Here is a 22591-nt window from a genome sequence, read left to right on the forward strand (position 1 = left end):
TCAGAAAAAGCCCGACCGCGGGCCGGTTCCCTTCCCATTTGCTCGTTCACGGGGCGCCCACAACGCTCTCGACGGTCTGGACTTTTATAGGGCTCCACAGATCCACCGGCACCGGAGGTTCGGGGCGCACGAACCATCCTCCTCCGGGGAGCTCCGGCCCAAGAGGACCCGGGACAAGCACAGAGTGTGAACCCCGGGGAGGAGAGTCCGGGGAGCGCCCCCCGACCCCCGAGCGCGCTGCCTGGAGCTCCCTCGGCCGGAGCCGACCGCGCGGGAGCAGCGCAGGCGCCCCGCCCCCGCCCCTCCCAGGCCTTGACCCCGCCCCGGCCCGGGCCCCGGCCCCGCCTCAGCCTTGCGTCCGCCGGGTTCAACGGCCTCGGGTACCTGAGAAGACCCGAGAGCGCGCGCGCCGCGCCCCGCCCCCTTCAGGCCCCTCCCCAGGCCCCGCAGGCCCCGGCTCCCCCTCGGCCCCCTTCAGGCCCCGCCCCACGGCCTTGGCCCGGCCCCGGCCCCGGCCCCGCCTCAGCCTCTCCCCGCCCGGCGCAAAGGCCTCGGGTACCAGAGAAGACCCGAGAGCGCGCGCGCAGCGCACGCCCCTCCCCCTTCAGGCCCCGCCCCCGGGCCGGCCTCGGGACCTCGGGGCAGGGGCAGGGGCAGGGGCAGGGCGGGGCCGGGCCGAGGCGGAAGCGCCCGCGGAGGGCACCGCTGAGCGCCGGACGCCGCGGGCCGCTGTCGTGTGACTTCTGCCCCGACCCTCCGGTCGCAGAGGGTCAGATCGCGGTCGCAGAATCGGAAAGTGTCCTGGCCCTGGGGGGGGTCTCCTGGAGCTGCAGTCCAGGCCCCGGGCTCCTGCGTCCTCCTGGGTCCGCTGGAGCTCCAGGAAGCGGGTCGTTGGAGTCGGGGGATACTTGAGTCTGGGGTCTCACGGAAGAGCCTGTCGAGCCCGTTTGTCTCCCCTCCCAAGGGGCCCTCTGCAGCCATGGGGGCCCTGCGGGCTCTGCTCCTGGCCCTCGCTGCTGGCGTGGCCACCGCCAAGCCACCCAACATTGTGCTGATCTTTGCTGACGACCTGGGTTATGGGGACTTGGGCTCCTACGGGCACCCCAGCTCCACCACCCCCAACCTGGACCGCCTGGCTGCAGGGGGGCTGCGCTTCACTGACTTCTACGTGCCCGTGTCGCTGTGCACGCCCTCGCGGTGAGCAAGGGGGCCCTTCCTACCCCTCCCGGCCCATCACTTCCTCCCATATGCACCCCGGATTGTGATGGGGAGGAAGAGGGTCTGTCTCTCCGTCTCTCTTTGTGGGGAAGTCCACGTTTCTGTCTTCCTTCTCTCTCTCCCCTTTCCCCTCTATGTCCGTCGGTCTGTTTCACAGACCCTGTGACTTGTTCTGCAGGGCCGCCCTCCTGACCGGCCGACTCCCTGTTCGGATGGGCATGTACCCTGGAGTCCTGGAGCCCAGCTCCCGGGGGGGCCTGCCCCTGGACGAGGTGACCCTGGCTGAGCTCCTGGCTGCCCAAGGCTACCTCACAGGGATGGCTGGCAAGTGGCACCTTGGAGTGGGGCCAGAGGGGGCCTTCCTGCCCCCGCACCACGGCTTCCATCGGTTCCTAGGTATCCCATACTCCCATGACCAGGTACGAACCAGCAGGACTCTCAGCCAGCCTCCCTATCCCCCTCCCTCAAGTCCCCACCCCACAGCCTGGACCCTTCACTGGAGCTGTCTTCCCAGGGCCCCTGCCAGAACCTGACCTGCTTCCCACCAGCCACCCCCTGCAAAGGCAGCTGTGACCAGGGCCTGGTTCCCATCCCACTGCTGGCCAACCTGTCTGTGGAGGTACAGCCCCCCTGGCTGCCTGGACTAGAGGCCCGCTATGTGGCTTTTGCCTGCGACCTCATGACCGACGCCCAGCGCCAGGGCCGCCCATTCTTCCTGTACTACGCCTCCCACGTGAGTGACCCTGGCCCCGCCCTCCTGGCAGCCCATGACCCCTGCCCAGTGCTAACTCCAGTCTCTACCCTTAGCACACCCACTACCCCCAGTTCAGTGGGCAGAGCTTCACAGGGCGCTCTAGCCGCGGGCCATTTGGGGACTCCCTGATGGAGCTGGATGCAGCTGTAGGGGCCCTGATGACAGCTGTGGGGAACCTGGGGCTGCTTGGAGAGACACTGGTCATCTTCACTGCAGACAATGGGTATGTCAGCAGGAACGGCGGGACACTCGTTGCCCTTTCACAGGCCAGGGCCCTGGGGTCCTTCCATCTCAGCTGCTGGCCAAAGACATAGTGGGATAAAGGGGCCTCTGGAGATGCTGGCCATGTTATGGTGACCTGCAGGTGCAGTCGGGAGGCTGGGGCCGCAGGTGCACAGAGGTGCTGGTCGTGTAGGCCAGGGAGGGGACAGGGTCAAAGGCCCTGAGTTCCTCCTCCCTGGGGATCTCCGTGTGTGTCCCAGACCTGAGACGATGCGCATGTCCCTTGGCGGCTGCTCTGGTCTCCTGCGATGCGGAAAGGGAACGACCTTCGAGGGGGGTGTCCGAGAGCCTGCCTTGGCCTTCTGGCCAGGCCACATTGCTCCCGGTCAGTCCTCAGGCCCTCTCCTTATGGACCCCTGGCCCCACCTCCCCAACCTTGACGGTGAACTGAGTGACCAAGCAGCCCTCTGCCCACAGGCGTGACCCATGAGCTGGCCAGCTCCCTGGACCTGCTGCCTACCCTGGCAGCCTTGACCGGGTCCCCGCTGCCCAACGTCACCTTGGATGGCTTCGACATCAGCCCCCTGCTCTTGGGCACAGGCAAGGTAGGGCCAGTGACCCCTAGATCCCAGCCCCTCGGCCTCGCCAGATGTCTGCCCTCCCCGGGTGTGAGTGTGGGCAGGGTCTGAGAGTCTCTGTGCCTCTGTGTCTCCTTTGTTGCATAACTACCAAGTGGTGCCACCTCTCAGATTCCTGGGTAGGGAAGTGGGTACACATCGAGGGCCTAACACAAAGGCTGGCACCTCTGGATATGTGCAGTCACTTGAGGACCCCGCCCACCCTGTGACCCACCATTTTGCTCCTAGAGCCCTCGGCAGTCTGTCTTCTTCTACCCGGCTTTCCCGAACCAGATCCATGGGGTCTTTGCTGTGCGCAGCGGAAAGTACAAGGCCCATTTCTTCACCCAGGGTAACCTCCTCCTCTGGACCCTTTCTCCCTCCCAGCTGCCCCCTCCCAGCAGCCCCAAAGTCCCGGCCTCTCCTCTCGCTCTGGCCCTGTGCACAGAATTGACCCCTCCCCAGGCTCTGCCCACAGCGAGACCACTGCAGACCCTGCCTGCCACGCCTCTAGCCTTCTGACCCCACATGAGCCCCCCCTGCTGTATGACCTGTCTGAGGACCCTGGTGAGAACTACAACCTTCTGGAGAATGTGGCTGAGGTCACCCCTGAGGTGCTGCAGGCAATGAAGCATCTCCAGCTGCTCAAGGCCCAGTTTGATGCGACTGTGACCTTCGGCCCCAGCCAGATGGCGCGGGGTAAGGACCCCGCCCTGCAGATCTGCTGCCAGCCAGGCTGCAGCCCCCACCCAGTGTGCTGCCACTGCCCAGACACCCAGTCCTAAGGGCACCAGCCCGGTCCACATGGGGGACCCCTGCCCATCCCAGGCATGCAGTGGTTCATTGCTGTGGTGGGGGTCAGGTGTGTGGAGGTGGTTGTAAGTGATAACGTAATAACACCAGCTGAGATTTGCAGGTGTGATAATTCATCTAATCCTTGTGGTAACTCTCTGAGGTCAATGCTGTTCCCCTGTGTTACAAATGAGGAAACTGAGGCATGGAGAGGTTCAGGGACTTGTCCAAGGTCACCCAGCAGGAAAGAGATTGGGCTGAGATTGCACCCCAGGTGTCCTGACTCCAGAGGCTTTCCCACCACCTTGGAGATCTGTGTATGTCGTGCACACGCACACACCAGCCACAAGAATGTGGCACATCACTCAGCAGAGCAGTCCTAAGTGCTTTTAGGTGCTGGGAGCTGGTTGGGAGCGTGGGAGAGCTTGGGGACAGAAAACTCCAGAGGATGCAGAGCGCCTGGGAGAGACAGATTTTTCCCAGGAAAAAGCATTCTTAGAGGCACAAGAACTAGACCACCTTGGTTCTTATCAGAAACCTGTGTGAAGGCAGGTGATGAGGTGTCCATTCCCGGTGCAGATAAGGGGCCCTGGGGCCCTGCCAGCTCTCAGGATGGCATATCGGCAGCTCCTGACACAGCCCCACTGGACCCTGGTCCACCCGCCCAAGGCTCTGCATTTCACCTGCACACACACTTCCTGTCTCCCAGTTTTACCTTTGACCTGGACAAAGTGATCTCCTAAAAAGTCCATCGAGTTAGGTTCCATCCTGCTCAAAACTCCACAGGCTTCCTGTCATTCTCAGAATGAGATGCAGACTCCTTATGGTGGCCCACTTTGCCCTTGAGGCCTGCCCCACTCGCACCTCGTCGGCCCGCAGCCATGGCCTGACTGTCCTTCCACCTGCAACGTTCCACCTGCATTGCTGGCCGCCTCTGCACAGGGATGTCCTGACCACCTGCCTGTGTCTGCATCCATGGCAACTGGCGTCAGACCCCCTGCCCACCCAGATGGCTGTCCCACAGCAGGCACTGCCTCGGTGTTGGCTGAAGGAAAAGAACGCCATCTGGGTGTGCAGACTCCTATGCACAGCAGACGCTGTTCGTTGCCTGCCAAACAGCCACCCACTTCCTCACTAATGGACCCCCTCTTTCCTCAGTGGTGGGCAAAGCCCTTTGACGTCAGGAGGGTAGTGACCAGTCTGAGTCAGTCACAATCCAAAGATTGGTCCAGGAGGGGCCTGTGACCAAGAAGAGTCCTTGTGGTGAAAGGTTGGGGCAGTCCCCTGGGAGGTGAGGACCACCTAGTGGCAGAGTCACTGGCCCTGCCTAGACATCATGCTGCTGCCAAACCAGTGTCTCCAACTGCCCACCTGCAGAGCTCCAGTGTGAGAAAATATACCTGCCTGTTTAAGCCGCTGCCAGGGTCCTGTCTGTTACTTGCAGCCGGAAGCAGCCTTGCTGGACTGTGTGGACAAAGCATGTGGTGAGCACGTGTGTGTGTGTGTGTGTGAGTGTGTGTGCGCGCGCGCGTGCGCACGTGCGCGTCTGTGGTGTCAGGCACCACGTGCAGAGGCCCCTTCTTATGCAACTCTCCCATCACTTCTAATCATATGCCAAATCCTGCTGTGTCTCGGCGCCACCCCCAAAGGACAGTGGTTTCCTCGGGGTCCCCAGCAGCTGCTTACTCTGGCACAGTGGGGGCTGCAGGCTGCGTTTGTGGTGTGAGTGAGCTGCTGGCCCCATATGGTGTCTTGGTTCAGGGAGAGGACAGAGGAACTGAGGCAGAGGCACAATCAACGTGTCACACCCAAAGACCAAACCCTCCGGCAAGAGCTAAGTCCACACTGAGGCCAGCACCACACACAGGCCCCTTCCTCTGCCCCGTCGCCCTGCTCCTCACTTGGGTGCTGTGCATCGCAGTATCGACTGCCCGTGTCCACCCACCAGCACCACACAGTGCTGGGCATGGAGTTGTCAGAGCCAAGCACAGAGATAAGCTCACACCAGGGTGTCAGACGTGTGGATGTCAGTGTGATAGAAGTCACCACCTCTCGTGCGGAGGGGGGTGGACGTTGCCTGGAAGGGACACTGGGAACCTGGGGCTATTGTAGACGTTCTCGCCTTGACTGGGGGCGTGGCAATGTGGTGTGTACACAGGTATGAAGCAATCGAGCTACATGGTTAAGACCTGTGTACTTTATGATGTCATTGTGTACTTTATAGTTCAATAAAATAAAAATCTAACCTTGATAAATGCTGCAAAGGGAGAGTGCTTGGTCGTGCAAGAGCATAGTCAGGAGCGGGATAGTTGAGCCGGTCAGGGCCACCCCCTGTTGCCTGAGAGCTGAGGAGGGGGTGTCACCCACCCCCGGACCCACGGCTGGGGAGAGCAGCCCGTCCTCTGCCCTCCCACTGCTCTTTTAGTTTGGCTCTGACTTATTTGTGTACAGAAATGTTTATTTCTCATAACTTTAGGTGTTTTAGCCCAATGCACCTGCCTCATGCAGGCACGCACACTCGTCCATGCACAAGTGTGCTCACACACAATACGTCTGTTCACTCACATGCGTGCACACGTACTCTGCGGTGGCCCCGTGCTGTCTGCAGTGTCCCTTTCTTCTCTGCTACCGTTGACTTTAAAATCAGCACCTTTCCCTGTGGGCCTGAGATAATCCACTCGCTGGGCTGGCGGCTCTCCATTCCCACAGGGCAGCTTCTGCGGGAGGCCGGTGTCCTCCAGGAGGGCTGAGTGTGTCTTGGAATGGAGAGAACAAACAAACAAGCTGCTGCCGTGGTTTCCCCTCGGGTGAGTGAGGAAGGAACAGGAGAGATCCACAGCCCAAGTGACCCAGTGACCCGCGGGAGGGGGCGCACCTACAGGGCGACATCCGTCTCCATCGCCCCGCCTTGCTCAGCACGCACCTACCCCAAGTGACCAGAAGGGGGAGCAACAGACAATGTTTCCCCAGAACACTGCTCAAATTCGCCTCTTTGAATATTTTTAATTACAGATTAACGTGTGCTCATTAGAGCGACCTGAACCATGTGTGCTCCGTTCTGCCCCAGGCAGCAGTGCCATCAGCTGGGTGTCCACCCCACGTCGTCCTCTGTGCTCGTGCAGAAAACACATGTTAACCCTGGGCCTTGAGCTCAGCCCTAACCTCACCCTCCTTGCACCCTGGACGCTGCCTTTCGATGCCCGACATGTCACCCTTGCGGCCCTGGGCCTCATGCAGGGGCAGCAGTAATGTAGGGGGTTGCATTTATTCACGCCCTCTCCAGCCTCCTTGCTCCTCTGGGTGAAGAAAAAGACTCCCTCAGGGTGGACACAGCCGTGCAGGCCCAGGGCACAGCCCCGCTGGGCTCGGTGACGTCCCCGCACAAACTGCACCCCCTCGGCAGCCCTGCACACCCCTGGGAGGAAGGAGAGCTGGGTCTCTCCTCTCAGGCAGCCTTAGGAGAAAGGGACCCAAGGGAGAGAGCCCCCGAGGGTCATCCAAGCTAACACTCCTAGCCCCTCGGGGGATGGGGCAGTTTGGGGGCGGCCAGCTCCAGGCTTCCACAGCAAGAGTGGAAACTTCCTCAGTGATTTTGCAGATACTGTAACAATATGTAATGAGCAGCTGTGTGCGCTGTTGGGTGTCCAGAGCCTGCCCCTATCTTGAGGACTCCAGCCCCTCACCAGGAAACAGATCTCGGAGTAGTGGGGACCCCACCACGCAGGGGAGTCACCTGTCCGTAGCAGAGCTAGGCTGAGAGCAGGAGCTGTCGCCCACCCATCCCTCGAGGGGGTCACAGTTCCTCTTTAATGCCCCTTATTCTGCCTTCTTTTTATCTCTGGGAGTCCCCAGTACCCTCCAAATAACTTTCCTTTTGGTTACGTTACCCAGAGTTGGTTTCTGTAGGTTGGTTATGACCACAGAATGCTAATTGGTACAGAAGGAAATTAAATCCGAACCCCCACCCTCCTAGTGCCAACAAATGTGTGCTGGGTGAGAGAAACCGGTCACACGGGACAGGGCCCCTGCCATCGTGGAGCCAAGCTCAGGGCACAGGTGCTGGCACAGGTGGGTTCAGTGTGACATGCAGTGTTTTGGGTGAGGGCGGGGCACCACTTCCTGGGACTCACCTGTCTCCACCTGCCACCCCCAGGGGAGGAGCTGCCCCTGAGCAGCGCGCCCCCCCTCCTTGTCCACCCCGACTGGCCAAGTCCCCAAACCGAGGGAGCTGGACAGCCCGGTCCCTCACTAGGGTTCCTGAGGAAGGAGTGGTGTGGGGTGAGGTTCGTGGCGACCAGTGGGGCTGAGGCTTCTCCAAAGCTTCTTCCACAGCCCTCAGCTGACCATGACTGAGAACTAGGCCGCTGGACACCCCAAGCGACGGCCCGTCAGCGCCAGCTCCATGCAAAGCTCATACCAGACCGAGGCCAGGGCTGAGGGTCACGCCTCCGGGATGGCGGGTTCTGTCTGGGTGAGGCTGCGGGATTCAGCAGAGCTGAGACCTGCATGGGGCAGCACGTGGCAAGGGCAAGGGGCCACCAGGTAAACACAAGGGCCAGCTGCTCCTTTTTGCTTCGAAGTTGCACAAGGGAAACAAAAGCAACGTTGTCCATTTGTCATCAACTGAAAGGACGGTTGAGACTGTGTCTGGGGCTGAATTGTTGATTCTCCTTCTACTCACGGGTACACGGAGCCTCTGGGGTGGGCGCAGGCTGACTTTGGATTCTGTGACTCCAGGTTTGTGGCCTTGGGTGCCACAGGACAGGAACTAGGATGTGAGCCAAGCTGGCAGGCGTATTCCGGGTTTTATGCCGATCCCATAAAATGTGGCCGGGGTGGGAGGTGGCGCAGGGAGAAACCTCGAGCTGTGTGGACTCCCCCCGCCACACATCACACCTGTACACGTCCCCGCCACACCTGCATTCACGCCACAAGCCAGCTCACGGCTGTGGTCTCAGGGGAGCGGTGCCTGGTAGCCCTACGACAACATTCCCTAATGGACCCTCTTCAGGGAGTGTCATTTAAATCCCCGTCACCCGCACTCTGGCTTGGGGGACCTTTGCACCCGCCGCTCGGTGGGTGGAGTGTCTTTGCCAGGCTTCCCGGGTGTGGGTTCTACTCTGTGCCCCTCTCAAGGACGTCAGAAGGGCTGTGCAGATCAGGGCCTGGGCGCGGCCCTCTGTCCTCAGCTGTGGGTGGCTGGTCCCAGGACTTGCTTCCTCACTGTCCTCTCGGGCGGCACGTGAGCTGCTCAGAAGGACGGCGGTGAACACCCCGGGGGCGGCCCTCGAGCTGTGGGGGCCAAGAGCCGGCGTGTGCACGGTCCTGCTCCCCATCCTGCGGGTGCATGGCTCAGGGAGGGGACCCGCCGTGAGGAAGTGCCGCATTCCGGCTGTTCCTCCTTCCCTGACTGGCTCTTGCCCGCTCCTCCCTCCAGCACACAGCGGGGCTTCTGCAAAGCCAGACGCGTGCCCCACCCTTGCCCTTCCTCCTGCCTGCAAGTCAAGTGCCATGCTCGGCATGCAACCACGAGGACAAAGGTCCCCTGCTCAGGACACGGGACAAGGGCAGGGAGCACGCGTCCTTAATGACGTCTCCAGCAGCCACACCAGTCTTGCCACCTGCAGACCTCCTGGCCGTGTGCTCGTCTCCCCGGGATTCTCTCTGGCAGCTGAATGCTTTGCTCTTATACCTGTTACGTGATCCACTGTTGAAACATCTTCATCGACATCCGAAAAGAATGGTGTTCTCTGTATGCAGGACGTGAAATCCAGTGCGCACATGTCCTTGTTTTACCGTATTAATTATGTGATTGTATTTTCCGTTCTATGTTTTTTATTGTAAACGGATGGAGGCAAATTCGATCCATTCTGATGATGTTTTCCTCCTTTTCCTTGTCACTCAAACTTTTTGAAACGTGTGTTTGTCCGTGTGTTTCAGACGAGGGAGCTGCTGTGCTAAGACCGTTGCTCTTCATTGTTCCTGTGGCATTTTATCGTGACCTCTGCTATTCTGCTTTAATTTTTTGCCTTAAATTCTTCCTTGGTTCCCCTGATCTCCCTCTGGCTTCATGCAAAATAAAATAAAACCCACATATAGAAAAGAGGCTGGACCAATAGACCAAAATATTAGCAATAGTCATCTTTGGATTGTAAAAACATAGTTGATGTTAACCTTCTTTCCAATTTCTGCAGTCTCCAAAGTTTCTATAGTGACTCTTTTTAATTGAAAATTGATATTTTTAAAAATAGAGATTATGGTGTTTACAAAAGCAGTAATAGAGCGCTGCCCTCAGCCTGACCAGTAAACTCATTTAAGCTTTACAACAATCTTATGAGGTGGGTATTTTTACTGTGGCCAAAATAACTTTTTTGTTTGATTAACGTATCTTAACTTCTTTCACTTCTTCTGTGGAAGTTTTTATTTGCATTTGGATATCTCTAATAAGCAGCATATAAAGCTTAAAACAATTAAGACATGTGCATTGCCGAAAAAAATAGAGAAGCCCCCTCAGCCCTATCTCCAGCAATTTTGCAACACATGGCTCCCAGCATGTATGATTCTGCATATTCACTTTCTCCTAATAGCATACCAAATATTTTCAGTATTATTATAAAATGTTAGTAAGCACACTTTTTTCATATCTGCCCAATATTTCAATTAGGTAAATATCCCTGAATTTGGTTAATCCTGTTGGACAGTATTTAGATTACTTTTATGCTTTCATTATTTTAAACAAGAATGCAATGAACCGTTTTGTGTAGAAAGCTTTTTATTTAGAATGCTATCCTTGGCCTAGATTTCAGCAATTGGAGGACGGGTGTTGGAGGCATCACTCAGCACTCCGCAGGCTGCCTGCATATGTGCCAGGCACTGCTCCGGGTCCCAGGAGGACCGCAGGGCATCGGCCATGCCCCTGCTCTCTGGGGATGGGTCAGCAGCCTCTGCCAGGGGAGCAGGCAAGAGCCACACCTCACCCAAGCCCAAGGCCCAGGGCCCCCTAGCACCCAGGAGGACGGGAGTCCACCCCATGGTCACCAGGGAAGGCAGCAGTGCTCACAGGATACTCAGAGTTTCCTAGGACAGAAGCAGGGTGGAGGGTAGAGGAGGCTGGAGAAGGGCTGGGGTGGGTCAGGATGAGGTTTAACAGGGAGCTGCTGCAGAGTTTAATGGGATAAGATCTGCTCAGGCTTCTGTTCAAAACCCCAGGTCTGGGTGCAGGTGCAGGTGAAGGCACTGAGCCTGGAGGAGCCAGTTTGTTGCACTAAGATCCAGGAGGAAACTGAAGGTGTTGTGATCCATGCGGAGGCAGGGAGTGGGGAGGATGCATAAAGCAACTGTACCTCACAGGGCCTGGAGTTCCAAAGCCTTGCAGTTTCAAATATTGACCTTGCAAAGGACAGGAAATTTTCCCCAGGCTATAGTGTCCACTGTAAGATAAAGAATTGTAACACAGCAAGGTTGCTGGCTCAAAGACAGACAGGTTACTGATTGATATGTAAAGATCCTGGGAAATTGCTGTAAGAAAAGAATGCTTGCTAAAATCAAGCTTTAGTTGGTGGATTGACTTAACTTCTTGAAAATTGCATTATGGAAGGTCCCCTTGCTTGTCTTACTGAATGTCACCAGCTTCTATTGTAAAACTTGTTAAACTGTACTTAGCAAAAACCCCACCTATGTTCTCTTCCTGTAACTTCCTGGTCTGGAAAATAAATGCGGGAAGAGAACCCCAATTTGTGGTTAATTTTCCAAATGAACGGAATGCCTCTCTCTTGAGAGTTCTGGGAGATTAACCCCTTTTCCGGGATTCTCACTGCTCAGAACAGATGGGCTTTGAGTAATCTTTGGTGGCTCCATCGCCCAGGGGAAAAAGGGGTGACAAATCCATGGGAGGCAAAGCAACAGGCAGGGGTAGAGTATGGAGCCACAGACAGACTTTGGGTGGGATGATGGTGACAGGAGGGAGGGTGGAGTGACCCCAGGCCTGCAGCATGAGAGACCAGGGAAAAGGGTAAAATACAGAATCTAGATGAATAGGGTAGTGGGGAAAAGGTTCCTGTGAGTTTGAAGCCACTGTGGCAGCCAGTGCCCTTTACAGGTAGGTCGTTGTGCTGAGCGCCAGCCCAGTGACCGGCGGGGGAGAACCCCTGGGGATCGGCTGGGGATGGCAAGTTAATGCTCAGCATACAGAGGGGCTGAGTGGTCTGCATAGGGCAGAGCATGGGGGCCCTGAGCACATGGAGTCTGTGGAAGGGGCCTGGAGGGCATGGGGCTGGAGCGGCAGCCCGTGAGGTGGCAGGAGGGGAAGGTGAACCCTACGGAAAAGCGCGGAGCACATCGAGGGGGCCGAGTGTGTGGAGTCCCCACCCGACCGAGGGCGAGGGGAAGGTCGGGGCCTGAGGGCCTCGCCCTGATGCTCCAGCGCACACCCAAGGGTGCTGTCTGCTTCTTTACAACTTCATCTTAATTAGGAGTACAGTTTTCTCACAAGCGTTTTTCTTCATCTTCTTAGACACATGGAGTGTTCTGGTGTGACCGGCCTGGGCTCCTAACCCACGGGAGGGGACTGGGAGCCTCCCCCGGGATCAGTTTGTGCTGTTCACGTGCCGAAGGTCTGAGTCCTTCATCACCCTTGACGGCGACTCTTCCCGCGCGCTGGCCCACAGAGCCGACGCTGGAGCAGGCACGTGGCTTTTGCAGACAGTGCACGTGTCTCCACCCGCTCTGGTCACTCTTCCGTGCACAGCCTTCACCGCTGGTCTGTCCTGGGCGCGGGGCGGGACACAGGCCCACCCTTAGTGCTGACCTTGCTGAGCATCTACGATCTTCTAAGGGCATGGTGAACATTGTCACCTATTTCCCCCTGGCTTTCTGTGAAGGATTTTAAAAGATCTAAGTAGATTATGTTCAAGGCCTCGCTCATGCTCCCCCACCCCCTGACGTGATCGGAGCCCCGGGGGCGCCCGCCAGTGCCCCAGCGCGTGTGAGGGACACACTGCATGGCCAGTGCCTTCTCTCTGACTTCAACATCCTCTATGACCCCACGAGTTCCTCAGATGTGGCCCCTGGGACGTGGGCCCAGTGGAGCGCTGCAGGGATCCCTGCATGATTTTGAAAAGCACTGAAGTGGGGAGACTTCTCTCAATTGCCTCGACACATCACACCGGGGTCTCCGTCTGCACCACCGCAGACACCCCCCCTAGAAACAGCCAGGGTCACACCAAGCAGAGTTTATTGAGGCTGTGGGCAGGGCCCATGTGCACAGCATGGGGCGCAGCAGGGCCAATGCCCTGGGCAGGGGATGTGGCAGCAGTGGCAAAGCAAGGACAGTGGGGGTAACGGTGGGGGGTGGGGGACAGCCTCCTCCTAGCAGCGTCTGGGGGCTCGGGTGACCATCAAGAGCCACTCCTAGTCTCCCCAAGGCTCTTTTGGGAGCCCCTCCCTGCTTTCCCCTGAGCTCCATGGGGGGGTCCCCTCTTTTTGTCCCTGTGGTCCAGCATGGGATGATCCCTTGAGATTAACTATAAAAATTAAAATTCTCTTATAAATCACAGGGGAGGGGCGGGAGGGGTTGCTTGGGAGTCTGACCTCAGCAGCCACCTAGAGGCTCACCTTCCTCTGCACCCCGGGAGTTGACCCCAAAATAAAGAGCAGAGGGTGGCAAGGTTTGCAGGTACAGAAAAGGGTAGAGAAACACAAGGAGAGAAATGAGGGGGCAGATGGGGACGACAGAGAGAAAGAATGGATCAGAGGGAAAGTGGGGTGCGGGGGTTACACATACCCCCCGGCAGCTCCCACACCGTGCCCTGGGGACCGAGGACTCCCACAAACATAAGGCCCAACGCGCCCCCAATCCAGTCCTTGCTAAAGCCATGGTGGCCTCGTGAGACACCCCCAGCCGGGGCTGTGCCTGGAGCAGACGGGGCAGGAGTCGAGAGCGGTGGGCAGGTTCCTGCTACTCCAGGTAGATGTCCTCCGTGGGGCAGGCGTAGGCCAGGTGCTCCTGGTAGTACTCCAGGAAGGCACGGCTGTGGGGACAGGGCCCTCTACCAGTCACCCAGGGCCCGCCGCCACCGCCCAGCTCTCCCACTCCAGGCTCCTCACTGCCCACCCCACCCTCTCAGCCCCACTCGCCACCCCAGCACCCTGCACAAATTCTCATCCCCGCCCCCACTCTGGGACCCCGCTCACCCCACACTCTGGGCCACTGGCCTCATGGACTCCTGGGACACAAAGACGTGGCAGGCAAAGCGGCTCAGCAGGGGGTGTTTGGTGATGAAGCCAAAGTAGCTGCAGGGAAGTCAGTGTGGACGGGGTCAGGGCACTGACCCAGCCTCAACCCCCAGTTGGTCTGCAGAGCGGGGACAAGGGCTCGGGAGGGGGTGGGACGCAGGACTGTGGGGTCGCAGGGGTGCCTGGGCCTGCGCCATGTCCCTCTGTGCCCCACTCAGGGCCTGCCCAAGACCGCGAAGCAAGGCCCCCAGCCTGGCCTCCGAGCACCATGTCCCCTGCTGACTCAGGCCCCCGCCAGCCCCACGTCTGGTCCTGCAAACTCACAGCCACTTCCCAAGCTCTGGTGCGGGGCTTGACATCAGCCCATCCTAAAACCCTCTTCCGTTCCACCACCTGCTCCAACTGCAGAAGCATGGAGTCCCCGCCACACTGTGTCAGTCACGCCATTCCAATGTGCCCTGTCTCCTCACCCAAGACATTAATAAAAACTATTGTCCAAACGGAAGGAGGGGCAGTCAGAGTCCTGCCGTGCGAGACTCCAGACACCCCCGAAGCCGGCCAATCCGATCCATTCCCGCTCGACTTCGGGGTTTTCTGTTCCCACCAGATGGGAGGCCACGTGATCATATCATTGCCAGGATCATGTGCTTGTGTGGTCACAAGACCTGCCTCAGATGCTGCGTTCAGGTAATTGTGATGACAACCACTAACGCTGACATGTTGCTTACTGAGCGTCACTGCAGCACCGTCCTAGCCACGTCATATAATTAACTGACACGAACCTCACGACAGCCCTAGGAGGTAGCGTCCTGATGGACGGCTGGGCACAGAGGGTCTGTGTCTTGCCCAGACACACAGCCCTGCCCCATCCATACGGCACACCCGGCACATCTACCACCCACGGCACGAGGCAGCGGGTTCACCACTCGCCCAGCACGGTTGCCTCGTGCCTCACTGACGGACCAGGCTGGGTCCTCATGACACAAGAATTAGGAGGGTCTGCGCAGGGACGGCAGCTCCTCAGCCTCCCCCACCCCCACCTCCATCTCTCGGCCACAGGCCACCTGTCCGGCCATCTCTCTTCCCGGAACTGCAGCTGGGTCAGGGTCCAGCCTGGAGGCCTGAGCTTGCAGCATCCGTGGTTTCCCTCTGGTGGGAAAGAAGGGTCCTCCTTCATCCTCTCCTGGTGGTGCCACCCCAGCCCATGTCCTCACAGCCCACAGCGGGCCCCGCTGTCCGGTCTAGGTCCCTGGCCCCCTCCCTCCCTGAGCAGGGTCTCAGCACTGGATCCCATTAAATCATCTCAGTCCTCGATGGAGAAGACGCAAGACTGGGCTCTGGGCACCTCCTAGCAGCAGACAGAGCCATCGTCGTTCTCTGCCACAAGAGTCCAGATGACCCCGACACGCCACTGCCCAGCCGCCCCTGTCTGCCCGTGAGGACCTGCTCCTCCCACTGCCCCGTCCTTTCGAGCCTCTGGTCGGCCCCGTCCATCCCTCTGGCTCCTCCTGCCAGGAGTCAGGGTCTGGGGGCAGCCTGCAGCCTCCCCGCCAGCTGCTCCCGCACCAGCTCCTCCTCTGCTACCTCTGCCCCCTCTGCCCGGCCATCTCATCCTCCTCATGGCCTCAGTTATTCACCTGCTCCAGACTGACACCTTCCCCCCAGGTCTCCCTCCTAAGCACCAGGCCCACGTAACCAACGGCCACTTCAGCCTCACCGCACCTGTGACTGATGCCCGCAACCTCTTCTCGGTGTGTGGGTCACTATCTCCCCGTCACCCAGGTGGACATCACCCTTGAGCCCTTCCAGGTCAGTCTCTGCAGCCCATCCACCAGGTCCTGCCTATCCCACCTCTTCGATGCCTCCTGCATGTGCACACTTCCCATCATGACACGGCAACTGGATGACCTCAGCAGCCACCTGGTCTCCTGTCAGCACCACCTGGGTCAGTCCACTCTGCACCACAGCCAGATCCAGCTCACCAGCCTAAGCGCCCCACCTTCCACAAGGATCCCTCAGTGGCCCCGTCACCAGCGGGATTGATTATGAGTTCCCTGGCACAGTCACAAGGGCCCAGGCCTTCAATGACCCCTGTAGCTTCTCCCCTGGCTCCCAGGCCCCAAGCCCCAAGTGGGGCACCCGAACATCCCCCCAGGTGTGGCCCTGTGGACTCCCCCACCCTGTCACCTGCTCAACTTTCGAGGCTCTCCTTCCTGAATCCAGGAGAATTCTGCAGGTCTGCCCACCGGTGCCCATTTAGATGCTCATCAGACCACCCACAGATGCTTCTCACACTTTCTTGTCTGTGTGTCTCCCTCCCCACCCAGACTAGGTGGGAGCCTGTGTGATCCCCATCTCCCAAGTCCGGCTCAGAGTGGGTGCTATGTGGATGTTCAATTCATGGAGCCAAGTGGGTGCAGGTGTAGCTCTTAGGGTAGTGGTGGGGGCTGGGGTATGGGCAGCCCTTGGGTTTTGTGGGGACTCTGGGGAGGGCCAGGCCCTTACCAGCTGTTGCGGGGGTGGCAGCCACAGAATGAGATGTTCTTCATCTGGAAGAAGTGGCTGCAGCGCTGGAACTAGTGCAGAGGGGGGCAGAAGCGTCCAGAGTCAGACAGAGAAGGTCTGGGGCCACTTCTGCCAGCCTGTCCCTCGGCTGGAGCCTCTTGCCTTACCCCACCTCCCAGCCTCCCCTGGTCCCCAGTCCCCCACACCCCCACCTCAGGACCCCCTCCACTCAGACTCAGCTTGACCCCCCGCAGAGAGATCTCGAGGTCACAGGAGGCAGGAGGGCGCAGGTGGACGGTCAGCTTCCGGGCGGTAGCAATCTGAGGAAGAAGTCAGGGGAGGAGAGGGTCTTAAGGACCTGTAAGATCCTCTTTCCCTGCCTTTGGTGGGACTATGCTCTGTTCTTTTTAGATTAAGTTTGAAGACACTCGGCATCGAAGGCCTGTAAGATGCGATTCTGGAAGAAGTGAGAGGAGGCCTTGGCCATTGCCGGCCCTCAGGATGGGCTGGTCACCCCTCTGCACTAGCCTGCCTTGTCTTCCTGCCACTCCTCCAGCCAGCTGCTCCTCTTGGCTCAGGTGTCAGGAACACCGTCCTCCACCCTGGGCTCCTCCCTGCCTGGTTCCCAGAAGCTTGACGGGAGCTCTTGGAGGGAGAGTGGGTATGTCCTGCTCCGCTGTCCTCCAGCCTCTGTCACAGGACTGGCAGGCGGGCAGCTGCTCACTAAGTTCCGCTGAGCAAACAAATGAGTGAGCAAAGGACTCCTGGGGAAGGGGCAGTGACAGCCGACCTGACTTTCAGACAGGAAGAGGACGGGCGAAGGGGAACTGGCCAAGAGACCCAGAGGTAACAGCACAGCTGCCGAGCCCAGCCCGAGGCCTGTCTGCTCTGACGCCTGAGTCAGGCTGGGGTGCCCCTCCCCTGGATCACCCCCTGAACCCTCCCTGGAGGAGGCCAGAGGCCTTGGAGCTCCCAGGGGGCTGTGCCAGCCTGCGAGGCTGGTGTGAGCCTCCACACTGACCTTCTGCATGGCTGCACACAGGATGCCATTGCCCTGGTGACAGGGCACCTCCACAGAGCCCAGGAACTGCACGTCGAAGCGCTCCACCCAGCAGGGGCTCCGCTTGCTCCCTGGGGGTTCGCACAGGGCGCGGGTCAGGTCGGGCGGAGGGGCTGGGGTGACAAGCCGCCCTTCCGGGATGGGGCCTCACCCAGCAGGTCCTTGGCAGGGCCGGGCACAGCATGCGCGTAGAAGGCGGGAAACACACCGCGCTCCCCCGTGCGCATGTTGAAGCCGCGGAACCAGAAGTCGTCCTCCTCGGCCTCCACCAACACCGGATCGTCCACATCCAGCTCCAGCTCGTCCGGATGGCGGGGGATAAACCTGAGGTCAGGGAAGAGGTCACTGCAGGGGACAGGACCGGCTGGGTGGTGTCCGCCAGCACCTTGTCCTGTCTGCGGACTGAGGCGGGGTCCCTGGCAGCGACAGGGGAGGCAGTACCTGAAGACGGCCCGGTGAGTCTGCTCTCTCTCCTCCCCGTCGACCAGGCAGGAGAAGAGGCCGAAGGACTCGGTGCCTGAGACAGAGACGGGCACAGACAGCGGCTCAGAGAGGCGCGGGGGCACTCGAAGGCCCGGCCTCGCGGCCCAGCCACGTCCCCTGCGCACGGCTGCCGCGGGTGTCCTGAGCCAGGGACGGCGGCAGGACCCACTTGGTGGGGGCCGCACAGGCCTCCCCCCACCCCCTGCGCAGAGCGGGCGGCGGGGGGTCCTGCGAGGAGCCGGGGCCACTCTGGGCACCTCTGGGGACGTGCGGGACGGGGAGCCCTGCCCTTCCTGCCCGTCCCACGCACTGGAGGACCGAGACGTGCTGTTGACGAAGACGTTGAGGAACTTCTTGGAGAAGGTGAGGTCGGGGCTGTCGGGCGAGCTGTCCGGCCGCGCGGCGCCCGTGTCCTCCTCGCTGGCCTCGCCGCCGCTGTCGTCGTCGCTGTCGCGGCCCAGGCCGGCGCAGCGCCGCAGGCTCACCAGCTCCAGCTGCGTGTGCTCGTCCACCACCAGCGTGTACTTGACCGCGTCGTACACCAGCGACGCGTCGGGCGGCGCCGCGGGGCCCGCTCCCCTGCGCCCAGGCGGCCCGCGGCCGTCGTGAGCGTCGTCGTCGTCGTCGTCGTCGTCGTCGTCGTCCGAGCAGGCGGCGGAGCGGGCGCGGCCCGGCCGGGCGGCGCGGGCGGGCGCGGCCCACAGCGGCGTGATGGTGTCGCGCGTGGGGTTGCTGAGGAACAGGCAGGGCCCGGGCTGCGCGGGGCCCGGCCGAGGCGCGGCGGGCGCGGGGGGCGGCGGCCCGCACAGCGTCTGCATGTCCAGCAGCTCCACGCCCGGGTCCCCGCGGTCCTCGGCGGCCCTGCCGGCCGGCGACACGGGCTCCCCGGGCGGGCGCGGCGCGGGCGACAGGCACCGGCCGGGACACAGGACGGGCGCGGAGCCCTCGGAGATCATGCGGCTCACGAGGTTGCTGAGCAGCCAGGGCGAGTCCGCGTCCTCGCTGACGTCGGGCTCCGACTCGGACCCCGACTCGTACTCGCTGTCGCTGTCGTCGGGGCCCACGGGCAGGAAGGCGGGCCGGCGCGGGGGCGCGGGCTCGGGCTCGGGCTCCGACGCGGGCGACGAGGCCTCCTCCATGGAGCTGGTGAGGAGCGAGGACCGGCCGCTGCTGCTGCTGCCGCCGTCGCTGCTCAGCTCCAGCTCCGTCTCCGAGATGGACGAGATCATGCGCCCCAGGCGCGCGCCGCGGGCCGCCTCCGAGCCTGAGCCCGGCGACGACAGCTCCTGGCTGCTGCGCCGCCCCCCGGGGCCCCCGCTCGACGGGCTTCTCAGGTCGGCCTCGATGCCGGGATCCGAAGACGGCGACGCCCCCCCTGGCGCCGGGAGCTCCGCGGGCCGGGCCCCTTCGCGGTCGCGACCTGCACGCACGGGCGACCGCACCTCCCCGGGCCCCGCGTCCACAGGCGGGAGGGGGCCGGGGAGCTCTGCGGGGCAGGGGGACCCCTCGCCGTCACCACGGGCTGGGCCTCCCGCCAGCAGCCGGCCCCCTCCCTGGCGCCCTCCCCCACCCCCACCCCTCCCTCTCCCCCCACCCCACCCCCTCCCTCTCCCCCCGGCCCCTCCCCCCCGCCCCCCAAGCCCTCACCTCGGAGCGGCTCCTGCGACACTGAGCACAGCACTGTCTCCTGCCAGGAGGTTGGGGCCGCCGGGCCGAAGCCTCCGTTGTTGTTCAGCGAGTCCTGTGACCGGGTGAGAGGAGAGCAGCACTGGGGGGCCACCTCCCATGGGGGCAGAAACCGGGTGCCGTGGGGTGCAGAGTCCCAGGTGCTGTGGCCCAGGCTCAGCTCGAGGACGCCGTGGTCTGGGCACTCACCTGGGCTCCCAGTGTAGTCAGGTGGAGCGTGGTGGGCCGGTGCTTGTGCGGTTCCTCCAGGGAAGGCGAGGGGATGACGGTGTCTGGGGCAGGGGCCTCTGAGCCAGGGCCTCCCTCCCCCTCGCCCTCCCCACCTCCCTCCTCCTCGTCCTCGTCCTCCTCGTCCTCGTCCTCATCCTCATCCTCATTGTCATCGATCATCTCAAACTCCTGGAAGTCATCCTGGAAGGAGCAGATGGGGTGCGGCTGCTCCGAACGCCCCAGGGAGAGGCTGTCCTGCAAGGAGGAGGAAGATGCAAGGCTGGGCCAGAGTGCGACAGTGACCGGGCTCCCAGGTGCCAGGAAAGGGGACAGCAGGGAGCAGCAAGTCAAGCCAGAGTCGCTTCCAGTTCACTCCACCCCCTGCCAGCCCAGCAATTTTTCTAACAATCTGCTTAAGACACACGGGGATCACTCCAAATCCCCAAGGCTGGATGACAGAGATTGTCAGAGTGGTCACAACCCACCCTCTAGTCTCGTTTCACTCCCAAACCCATCACTTTCAACATCGTCACTGGTTCCTTCATAGCATTTAACACAATTCGCGATCACTGTACATGGCTTTTCGTGTGTCTCTCTCTCCCACCAGACTGCAAACCCCACCAGGGCAGGGTCATGTCCGTATTGCCCTAGAACAGGACCTAGGGCTCAGTGGATATTAGCAAATATCAAGTGAATGCATAAATGAGAAGACAGCCTGCATTCTGAAGATTTAGCAAGTCTGCGCCAACTTCAAGGCCTTTGGCACAGTCAATCCCTTCCCCAGCAGGGCCTCTCCTCCACTCCCTCCTCCTGCCCCATCTGCCTGGCTCCTAATAACCTCAGGGCATAGTTGACATTTCCTTTGGGACGTCCCCCTGATTCCCTCTGTCTGAATTGGGTTCCCTTCCCCCTCATCATACTTTGTGTCCCTCCTAGACTCCAATCTGTGACACTTAGGGGAACAGCCATTGTCTCTTTCTCCCCTACTAGGCTGAAAGCTCCCAAGGGCAGCTGTCTGTTCTGCTCCCAGCACCTGGAAGCCCTCAGCACTTCCACAAGACAGTTGCTCAATGTTCTTGAATGAATGAAAACAAACAGGGAGAGACAGGGAGGAAAAGGAGCGGGAGATGGGGGAGAAAAGACTGCAGGGGTGGGGACAGGGCTGGGGAGGGGACAAGGTTGAGATGGCATGCGGAAGGGGTTAGGTCTTTCTGAGAAGTCATCAGAGGACACCCAAAGCAAAAGCACACCTCCCCTTCCCCAGGCTAGCCTGCTGATGTGGTCCTGGGAGGACTGCTGGGGAAGGCCCTCAGTGGAGGACCTACAATGTGTTAGAAAAAGAGAGGTTTGATACAAAGAAGGCCCCACGGCCAACGATCAAAGGTGGGGGACAATCAGAGGACTCTGAGTTTCAAGACTGAGCTCACACCCACCCTAAGACCCCAAGTAAATGCCGAGCAGAGCCTAACCAAGGCTCTCCCTTGGGCAGGTTTTGTGCATCCAACCCTTTCCCCACCTTCTCGCAGTGGTCTGAGTCGTAGCTGAGGCCCAGGCCACAGTCATCAGTGATCTCGGACAGGTCTTCATCATCAAATTCTTCCAGGCTTATATCCTGGGGAGGCCTGGAGAGGAGGCCCGGGATCAGAGAGCCACCAACCCTGGACTCCCTGCCTGGAAGCTGGTGCTGATGAGGGGCCAAGGGAGACCTCCAGCTCCTAGGCCCCTTGGTCTCCAGACTCTCCAACTTCCAGATCCACATCCTGCCATCATCTCGAACCCCGAGCTCTGTTCTCCAGTGGATCTCAGATCTCCCCCGTCTGAGCCATGCCACCCCAGGGGAGCCACCCCTCCCCCAGTCCCCCTCCCACCCCTCCTCCCTCGAAGAGCCAGCGGCCTCTCCTCCCTTCCAGCTCAGCTCCAGGCCCTCTGGGTCACAGCCTCAGCCTCAGGGGAGTCAGCCTGAGCGGAGCAGGGGGAGGGGGAGCTGGAGCTGCAGCAGCAGGGGAGGGAGGGGTCTGGCCTGCTCTGCCAGCGGAGGCTGGCCTGCCCAAGAAAGGCCTACACCCGGAGGTCCAGCCCCCTCCACACCCCAGTACTTTCCCGCAGGGCCCCAGGCTTGATTTCAACCTCTCCCTGCCTGGGACGCAGGGGCCAGGCTGGGGCCCCCACTGAAGAGACGCCCAAGGCCAAAAGGACACCGCTAGGCACAGAGGGTGTGCCCAGCATCCTGCCCCCTCAGAGGGCCAGTCCAGGGCCTCCACCCTTGACACGTCAGCTGTCCAGGCTGGGTGCTCAGCATCCCGGCAGGAAGTGCAGGAGGGGGGTCATGGAGACTGGGCGGCGGGGGACAAAAATGGAGAGAGCCTGAACCAAGGGATGGGGACGGATGCGGAGCAGGAATCAGAGGCCTCAGGACCAGAGAGGGGTCTGGGGCCTGGGTCAGCGTGGGGGCTACGGGGAGGCCCGGGGCGCCGAGATGCGTACCTGCAGCCGGGCGGCGACAGCGCGTGGAAGGTGGACAGAGAGAACATCTCCGCCCGCTCCGCCATCTTCTCCGGAAGGGCCGCGACTGCGGCGGGGGAGGGGTGCGCGCAGCGACAGCCCCGCGCGCCCTGCGTCGCTCCCCCCGGTGCTCGGCCCCCGCGCTTCACCTCGTGACACGCCCTGCGACACGCCGCCTGCCCGCGGCACACCTCGACACCCTGACACCCTGCCAGGACGCCACGGCAGCGCGAGCCGGCGACAGCCAGCGCCGCAGGGGGGCGGGGGCAGCCCGGAGCGAGGCGGGAGGGGCCGCGGGGGACAGAGGCG

General features: G+C 60.9%; 2 protein-coding genes across 4 annotated transcripts; one reads left to right on the forward strand and one right to left on the reverse strand.

Annotated features, from left to right (window-relative positions):
- The first annotated feature begins 627 nt into the window (after nucleotides 1-627).
- ARSA (arylsulfatase A) lies at nucleotides 628-5858 on the forward strand. 3 transcript variants are annotated; one of them, XM_063074860.1, is made up of 9 exons: nucleotides 628-1197; nucleotides 1397-1637; nucleotides 1733-1951; nucleotides 2026-2195; nucleotides 2455-2579; nucleotides 2672-2799; nucleotides 3061-3163; nucleotides 3277-3510; nucleotides 4390-5858. In XM_063074860.1, the coding sequence occupies exons 1-9, from the start codon at nucleotides 980-982 to the stop codon at nucleotides 4410-4412; spliced, it is 1461 nt and encodes a 486-aa protein (XP_062930930.1). In that variant the 5' UTR covers nucleotides 628-979; the 3' UTR covers nucleotides 4413-5858. The 3 variants fall into 3 exon arrangements, with proteins under 3 accessions (XP_062930930.1, XP_062930931.1, XP_062930929.1); XM_063074861.1 differs by having other exon boundaries at nucleotides 4408-5858; XM_063074859.1 differs by having other exon boundaries at nucleotides 3277-5858.
- A 7396-nt stretch (nucleotides 5859-13254) lies between these two features.
- MAPK8IP2 (mitogen-activated protein kinase 8 interacting protein 2) lies at nucleotides 13255-22329 on the reverse strand. The gene is made up of 12 exons (XM_063076099.1): nucleotides 22265-22329; nucleotides 21297-21402; nucleotides 19760-20035; nucleotides 19532-19625; nucleotides 18195-19370; nucleotides 17843-17918; nucleotides 17553-17725; nucleotides 17363-17472; nucleotides 16554-16661; nucleotides 16342-16412; nucleotides 13795-13893; nucleotides 13255-13631 (listed from the first exon to the last, which is right to left on the reverse strand). Exons 1-12 carry the CDS (start codon nucleotides 22327-22329, stop codon nucleotides 13559-13561), a joined length of 2427 nt encoding a protein of 808 aa, XP_062932169.1. The 3' UTR covers nucleotides 13255-13558.
- Nucleotides 22330-22591: the final 262 nt, after the last annotated feature.

This window comes from Cynocephalus volans, chromosome 12 (assembly GCF_027409185.1).
Source record: "Cynocephalus volans isolate mCynVol1 chromosome 12, mCynVol1.pri, whole genome shotgun sequence".
Classification (NCBI taxonomy): domain Eukaryota; kingdom Metazoa; phylum Chordata; class Mammalia; order Dermoptera; family Cynocephalidae; genus Cynocephalus; species Cynocephalus volans.

Bases quoted from the DNA above. Each gene is read 5' to 3' on its own strand.
- ARSA (XM_063074859.1), top strand. From the start codon at position 980: ATGGGGGCCCTGCGGGCTCTGCTCCTGGCCCTCGCTGCTGGCGTGGCC. The intron at 1,198-1,396 runs GTGAGCAAGGGG...CTTGTTCTGCAG, and splicing joins TCGCTGTGCACGCCCTCGCG to GGCCGCCCTCCTGACCGGCC. The intron at 2,800-3,060 runs GTAGGGCCAGTG...TTTTGCTCCTAG, and splicing joins TGCTCTTGGGCACAGGCAAG to AGCCCTCGGCAGTCTGTCTT.
- MAPK8IP2 (XM_063076099.1), bottom strand. From the start codon at position 22,329: ATGGCGGAGCGGGCGGAGATGTTCTCTCTGTCCACCTTCCACGCGCTG. The intron at 17,473-17,552 runs GTGAGGCCCCAT...GCGAACCCCCAG, and splicing joins CCCTGCCAAGGACCTGCTGG to GGAGCAAGCGGAGCCCCTGC. The intron at 13,632-13,794 runs GTGAGCGGGGTC...CTGTCCCCACAG, and splicing joins CCAGTGGCCCAGAGTGTGGG to CCGTGCCTTCCTGGAGTACT.